The sequence below is a fragment of the Barbus barbus genome (genome assembly GCF_936440315.1).
Source record: "Barbus barbus genome assembly, chromosome: 3".
Taxonomy (NCBI): domain Eukaryota; kingdom Metazoa; phylum Chordata; class Actinopteri; order Cypriniformes; family Cyprinidae; genus Barbus; species Barbus barbus.
Genome location: NC_136731.1, coordinates 32,369,498 through 32,377,806, shown reverse-complemented (window position 1 = coordinate 32,377,806; position 8,309 = coordinate 32,369,498). Strand labels below are relative to the sequence as shown.

Sequence of the window (8,309 nt, the reverse complement as noted above, 5' to 3'; positions counted from 1 at the left end):
TTACCATGTCAAAGGAATTTATGACGTGCTTGTGTGTGTGTATCTTTCCAAATAGGCTTTTCCAAGAATTTTCCAAAATGTTATTCAGTTCTTTTCAAAGCTACTCACACTGTAAAAAGCTCTTTAAGAGCTCTTTAAATGTGCAACCTAATGTATATGCTTTGAGTCAGTGATGTTAACATGACTAAATTAAATGAAGCACAGTTTTTTTATATAGAGGAAGATCTGCCAAAATAAGTTTTTCTACCTTATTGGAGTGTCATCAACCCCAACCAGAGGAAACACTGGTTTACAAGTTTGTTTCTAAGATTTTATTGTCTAATTTAATTCAATAGCATTAATTAATGCAGCTTGTGATGTTTTTCATTCATGCATATTTAGCCATTTATAAAAAGTGATTAAAAAAATCTAATTCTGAAAAAAAAAGGTTGAATAATGAAGTGAATAAATTGCATTGCCCTATCTGCCTATCAAACCAACTTTCATAGCTTTTAATCAGTTACTGACATATAGCTTTTACATACAGTATGTACTGTATAACTAATTGAGAGCCAGATGGGATATGTGACATCCTGGCATCGCAACATGCGAATGCTATTGAATGCAATTTGTACCTGCAAGTTTCAGTCAGATTGCTTGATATTGCAGGTTTGGCAGTATCTTTTGAATAACAACTACAAGGTTTAAATGTTGAAGGATGACATTTTTCTCCTCACAAGGCAAGAAATAGGTTAGCAATTTGATTGTCACTTGCACTTGCAAATGTAATAATGTCACTTACATTCATTAAAATGTATGTGACATTTTTAAATGCTACACTGTTAAGATACTAATTCAGAATTTTTAAAGGTAATGCGGGGACATATGACCACACTTGTTAATTACATCTCTGAAAACTTTATTAAGTCACAAAATGCATAAATTTATTTTGTTACATTTTAATTCTAGAAGCAAACATAGTGAACATAGGAAATAATGGGGAAGATGATCTGGAAATGTCATAAACTAGACTTGAATTGTACTGTTCACAGGAGCACCGCAGCTCAAGGTGTTGAAACACTTGCTTTTGACTAATTGTGTACATTCGATCATAAAATACTATTACTTAAAAAAAAAAGCAAAGACTAAACTAACACATATTTGTCTCTAAACAAGAACTTGTCCTCATGACAACTTTTGCTAGTCAGTGTAGACTCAGGCTTTTGTGTGGGTGACTCGTCTTGAGTCAGTGTGAGTTTTGGGGGGGGGTCTTGGAGTTGGTTTATCAGTTCGAATGACTAGATCGCACCTCGAGAGGGTTGAAAAAGCCTCCAAACCACGATTGATGTGGAGCTTATGACCAGCATCACCTAGCTGAGGAAGAGCAGTTAGCATGAAGAAGCCCCATTGACGTCTCCTGCGCTGTGATAGGACGATTCGGATGCATGGGGTGGGGGCCTCCCTGTGAGGGCAACCCACGTCAGCCGCCCCAAGACTAAATCCAATATCATGACGTAGCGCACATGAGCCAACAACAACTTGAAAGAACTGAAAGAAGTCATCACTGCCTGTTGTGACACTGAGTCACATATTAGTTGACCTTTTTAATACTCCTGAACAATAAAGATGATGATATTAGTTTTATTGCATAGAATAAATGGATATGGAGAAAAACTACAATCAGACTTTGAACAGGCTGTTTCACAAGCACGTTTCACATGTTAAAATTTATAGCATGCAATTAGGGGTTGTTTGTTTGTTTTTTTCATATTGTTGATTTAGGTGACTGTTGTATGGAGCACTACTAAAATATATTCACCATCACTAACTATTAAACTTTACTATCTTACTACTATTTCTGTTTAAAGCAAGAATTCATTGGTACCTAATGCACTTTTAATGCTTAATGCAATTGGTTTTATAACTGCACCAATTAGTTTATACAAGCTAGAGTAACAAACAGACTCAGTTAATCAGAAATAATAATATTAAATTGGCTAAAAAGTGTAAAACCCAAGATCATGTTACTGATTGCAATTTCATATGTGCATTTTATAATCAGTTTTAGACAACACAGTAATACCCACAGCCATATAATTTCAGTCATTAATTGCTGTTGTTCTGCATCTCCTAAAGTCATTTAAAAAATCGTTTGATTCTTATTTTATTAATCATTCTTTTTTTATTATTCTTTTCTCATGTAACTAAACCACACAGACAGAATGAGTGAAATATCAAGTCATAATTAAATTATCACAAAGCTTTCCGTTTGAGTATTAACTGCCTGCAACATAATCGATCTGTTGGGAACAAGTTTTATTATTTATGCCCCAAGGGATTCTGAAAACGCACAGAAATCAGATGCATTATTACAGACCCAGGAGCCAAAGCAACTCTTTCATTTCTTTTTACCTATATCCTCTTACTGATTTCATTTAGACCTTATCCAAATACGTCACTGTATCTTCTGTAAAATGACAGATTCTTCATTTCCTGTTCCAAACGATATTGACACGGATACATTTTACTTGTATTTTCTTTATCTGCGTGGAATTTAAGACGCAGATGAATGCAAATATCATGCAAAGTGATAGGCCTACCTGTGCAAAATGAGCATGCTATTCTGCAAGATCATGTTTCATTTACATTTTTCAAAGTCAGTTTTAATTTATCCAGGCTTCCCCCGAATCTTGTATCTTTTTGAACTGGATGACTAAGTGGAGTTTTGGAGTGAATATTACAAAATAGGCTTTTGTAATACAAACTTTTTCATACAAACACGTTTAAACAGGATTTTCAAACCTTTGTGTAATGATAAAAGATTAGAAGTTAGCCAGAGGTCGTATTTCCACTTGCCTTCAAATATGATTGATAACCATTACAACAGTGTGTCGCGCAAGAGCTTTCCATCGCGATCCGTTTAGGTCATAATAGTCTATCTAGTCTATCATGGCAAATAGCCTACTACTGTCAATGTGTGTCACTTTATTCTATAACTATAAAACATTAATATTTTGTTTTAAACGTCAAAATGTTTAGCTAATATAATGCCAATGACAAACAGCGTTTCATGAGAGGATTGCACCTCGCGTATTTCTTTTAGGCTGCCATTTGAAAAATTTAGCAGACTTTAAATACGCCAAAATTCCTTTTAAATAGGCTATTCCCTTAAAGTCATTGTATAATTCCCACAATAACTTTAATATCTTAAGGAACAACAGGTTTAACAGTTATACAAAGGTAACTTCAGAAAGAGAGAGAGACCATCCTAGGCTATAATCTGAGTTTATAAACTTGATAAATGGTCAAGTAGTTCTGAGATGGGATGCAAGAATTACATTTGATTGCTCGATTAGTCATGTCTGAGTTTTGAGTGGCCACTGCAATCAATGTAATCTTGCATGGAGCATCATCTACTGTTTTTGATGTAATTACTCGAACTTAATTCCTTTCATCAGAAACTGAACATGATGAAAATTCTACTTGACATACACTTGTTGCTATCTATGAAGAATGGGGTATTGATAATAAGCAACTTCCATGGGGAAATCATGTACATAAATAAGCTTTAAGAATGTTATTGATATTGATTTTAAATTACGTCTGAGATTCAGGTAATTGATCTGAAGCTGAACAACAGCAATCTTCATGAAACTGTCTCGTGAGTCGTATTACGAATGTGTTTATGATTGACGCTGGAAGTGGTGCTGGGGGCAGAGCTCCTGTCATTTCCACCGCCCGTCTCGTGTTTACGCAAGGAGCAGCTCCGTATATAAAGAGCTTGAGGTGCGGGCAGGACAGAACAGATCCGTGAGTGGGCAACTTCTTGTTTCTGAAAAACCTCGCAAAGACTCAGGAGACGCGAAAAAGAACATTGGAACAAGAAACTTCAAGGTTCCAGTCCAGAGAAATAACTGTACCTGAACTCTTTTCGACTGCGCTTAAAGTAAGTTTGTCTTGTGGTTATCATTCTGCATGTGGAGGTGCCAAATCAAAAGTTGCGTTTAACATTTGAAAGATGCTAAATTTGGCTTTAAGTATAAATTCTAGGCATCATTGATTCCTGTTAAGTTTTTTTTTATGTCGGATACAAAAGATGTTTTCAGTGTGTCATTTTTATTAGTACAATCACATTCAGCACCATGGACAGCAATCACTTTGACGCTCAACGATTAACTAAGTTCGTACTACTTTTAATTAGCTGCTAGGAAAACAATGTTTGATAGTCTAGATTAACATGGAAACTAAATAGTCGTTTATAAATTTATTTAGGCTATATAATCATTCCATTTATACAACTATTCCATTTCACAAAGAAGTTTTCATCATATGCTTTTAAGTATACACAAACTAATGTGATTCGTTTCTTAATGCATGTGTTTTGTGTCTGATTTTCGATTGATTTGAATAATAGTTCTGTCAAGTCATTCCGAATTTCAAAGAGATGTTTTTTATGATTGTTTAAAATGACGTTTTTGCCGTCGTGTTGACTGCAATATGCACAGCTCAAAACTATTACACAACTACTACACTTTTCCACGTGTTGTTGCGCTCGCACTTTCCCGATCTATTCAGACGTCTTATAAAAGCAGCCTCTTTTAAAGTAACCACAATAAATCTACATGTTCATTTGTTCATGGAATAAAAAACGCGAGTTTTATTTCTCAGATGGCTGTCATGCTGAAACCCTGGACCGTCATCGCTACTCTCCTCTTCTGCGTGCTCCTGTGTCTCGGGACATTTGTGGACGCCTATCCTCCTAAACCAGAGAATCCCGGAGATGACGCTGCTCCGGAGGAACTCGCCAAATATTACACCGCGCTGAGACACTACATCAACCTCATCACGAGACAACGGTGAGAAAGGCACCTGTAACTATGCATGTTCGCTTCAAATGTTCTTATGGACAAGGTGACCATGATAATAATGATCTCCCGTTGGTGTCATTGCATCACCTCCCATTATTATATCAGAAAAAAATGACCAAGTTCTGCAGTAGGATTGTGAAATTGCATTATGGTCCATTTTTCAGTGGCCAAAGGCTCTTCGAGTGATAAATCCCAAACAGATGCACCTCGGAGAAGCCTTGGAGACTGAATAGGCTGCACATCTGTCATAGATTGATGTTTTTCTCAGCCCTGCTTTGCAGAGGACTACATTTATTTACATATTTATAGTCTTCTAACAGGCCTTTGACATTTAGGACTGAGTGACACATTCCAATAAACAAATTACAGTAAATAATTTATCTCCCCACAATATACTTTAATTCCAGTTTATTCCAAGAGAGGACCTAATTTCAGCCTCATATTTTTCCAGTGCCTTGCTAGTCCATCAAATAATCTTAAGTCTTGCCTGTAAGAGGTTTAAATGAAAATCTATGATGAATTTCTAAGAGAAACCAACAGACATGCGATGGTTCAAGTAGTTATGTGTGCTTCACAGTCGTGACTGCATTAAATGAAGCCTGGCTTCTTCACAAAATATTGCTGACATCCATAATGGGGAGCAGGTGAGATTCCGTAGAGCTCATCTTTCAGAAATAGCTTTAACATTAGTTTGGTCTCAGACTCATTGATATTGCTCGTAGGGATCTACCGAGGAGGAATCTGAGCATGAAATTGCTTTGTTTTTTCGAGTGTCAAACCGTTGCCCTTAGCTTGTTTTCAGTGTAGGCCTATTCATCTTGAAGATGCCGTTCTGAGAGAAAAGAACTAGTCAAGTATTATTGTCTCAGCTCCATAATAAAACTTTCTTCTCCAATTCCACTAAATGTTCTCTAGAACTGACAGTCATGTTTTGTCTGAAGATATAGAGGCTTTGTACCTTTCATCTGTGTGATCAATGTCAGAGTCTTCTCGGTGACGTGTCTCAAGCACATTCAGCTGTCAAGCGGTCAAAGAACATTTAACTGCTAAATTAGATTCATAACGTCTGGGGTGAAAAGACAGTTTGTATTTGTATCAGTGATTGGTGTCTGACAGATAAAGTGGGCTGACTAGTTCTTTTCACTTCCCGACACTTTCACACACCACAATGAGCTCACTGTGTGAGCAATTTGAAATCATTATTTTAGTACCAAAATGTTCCCAGCTAAGCTACACGGCTGGAATGAAGTAATGAGGGAATAAATTGTCATATTTCTTACATACAGGTATGGAAAAAGGTCCACTTCAGAGGATGTGATGGCTGAGTTGCTGTTCGGAGATGACACAGAGCACAAACAGAGATCAAGGTGGGAGTCTTTCAGTTTTATAGTTAAATGCTAATAGAGTTGTCATGCAACAGTAAGATGGACAAAATAAGTTTCCTGATTTAAATGGTACTTGGGGTAAATGCAGTTTTTTTTAAATCCTCGAGGAACACACTGGGTTGTGTGTTAATAAGAAGGAGGAACAATTGTTCCTCCATTTTTTTTTTTTTTTCACACCTGTTGAGGAATCAGGGGACAGATGGGATCCCTGGCTTATTTTTTCTCTATCCTTCAGGAAGGGAGTGGGTTAGGGAACATGACGCACACTGAATATTTGAAAGGCCTTGACATTTAACAGCCCTAATTAGGCCTCAAAAAGGAAGAAATCGCACTGTGCTTACTAATTGAAAACTGTAAATCACTGACAGAAATTGAAGCATTAATGAAAAGACTGAAGGTGACATAGTATCAGTGAAACATACCGTTATGCCTTATTAATGTCAGAATAAAACTGAATGTTGAATGCATATTAATTACATTTATCTCTTTCAGATACGATGACTCTTATATGTGGTGAAGTTCAGAGACCCCCGTGTCACCTGTCCTGAGCTAAGCCCACCTGTGCCTCCCACAGAAAACCTCCAGACAACTATATGAGAACCAGTCACCATCAGACAACCTCATCCACCTCTTTATTAAATACATCCTCTCTTTTTCTTTCATGTGCACAGAACAAATCTCGTTAACAACTGTACATAATATATCATAAGAGGAACTAACAATGATAATGTATATGTGTATACTTCATTGTGTCATACAGAAATTATGAGTTTTTGTTTGTACCATGTAAATTATTCTATGTGATTAAAAGTTTATTGGATGAATCTGGATATTTATTATGCTCTGGTGTTTTTTTAACAAGATGTACCATATGCCATAAAGAAAAAGAGCAAGTCGTTTTAAAATAATAATAATAAAAGTTTGATCATAGTACATTTTCAATACTTAGTTTTTTTTATATATAAAGTTATTTCTAAATGACCAGCAGATGTCCCTACTGCAATATAAAATAGAGCTCTGTTAGATCCCACACGGCAATAGCATAACATGTACTTAATACTTTAATTTTATTAATTTCTTTGACCACAAGTCAGAGCTAACGTCTCATTCTACAAACAGCAACTGTTCATTAAATTTTTAACAGCATAATTATACAAATAACAGTTAACACATAAGACTTAGGGTCATTATATTATTGGCTAATATTTCTTTAATGCTGTGAGGGTCTCTTTATATATTTATATAACACGTTAAAAAAACTAATTTTCGCTGTTGAACCTGCTACTGCATGTTACTGAACTGATTGGCACTGTTATGTAAATTAGCGAAGAACATTTAAAGAGGGTTATCGAGAACATTCTATTGTTGACACGGCCCTATAACCAAACACTGACTGGTGGGTCCCACCTACTGAGACATTTGAGCGTTGCCCCTTTACGTCTACGCAATGGCTAGACTCTTGATTTGATGCTTTGTAGCGGTTCAGACAGCTCTCACATAATCAAAACAACGATACGAAGCGTCTACGATACGGGAAAGGTTATCTCTTTTTACGATTCACATATTTCCGGTGTTATGTATTTTTGTGTGTTGACGCATCCCGAAACGCGTGTTCCATTCAGGAATGCGAACCATACAATCGTTCCATCTTCTGTGATATAGTATAGTGTTGTTGTCTTGTTGTTATGGATTAGGAATTAAGCAAAATGATTTCCGAATTCATCCGTTGTTTAATTAGTCTGGAGGTTATTGCTGTTCTTCATCAGCATGATTTTCTTTCATTCATCCATCATACTTCATTTCAGATGAGAATGCTAATTTTGTGTGAAATTATATTTGTATCGCTTCCGTCCATATTGTTGTTGGTGGTGAGTGAAATGATTGAACTTCTGATATTTATCACTATCATCAGCAAATTCATTATAATATTAAGACTAAAGTTTACAGTTATTCATTCCTAACGGCAAGAGAACCAGTGATCAAAATGTAGAAGTATACACTGTACTTTTTTCCATATGAATTAAGCTATAATATATTTGGAATGTAACAAAGGTATAAAACAGTAAGTTCAAGTTCA

The 8,309-nt window shown here is 35.9% G+C and overlaps 1 protein-coding gene across 1 annotated transcript; it reads left to right on the top strand.

Moving 5' to 3' along the window:
• Nucleotides 1–4,647: 4,647 nt before the first annotated feature.
• Nucleotides 4,648–6,749, top strand: pyya (peptide YYa; the record flags this gene model as incomplete). The annotated part of the gene is made up of 3 exons (XM_079386178.1): nucleotides 4,648–4,835; nucleotides 6,134–6,214; nucleotides 6,725–6,749. The coding sequence occupies 3 exons, from the start codon at nucleotides 4,648–4,650 to the stop codon at nucleotides 6,747–6,749; spliced, it is 294 nt and encodes a 97-aa protein (XP_079242304.1).
• Between the last annotated feature and the right edge of the window lie 1,560 nt (nucleotides 6,750–8,309).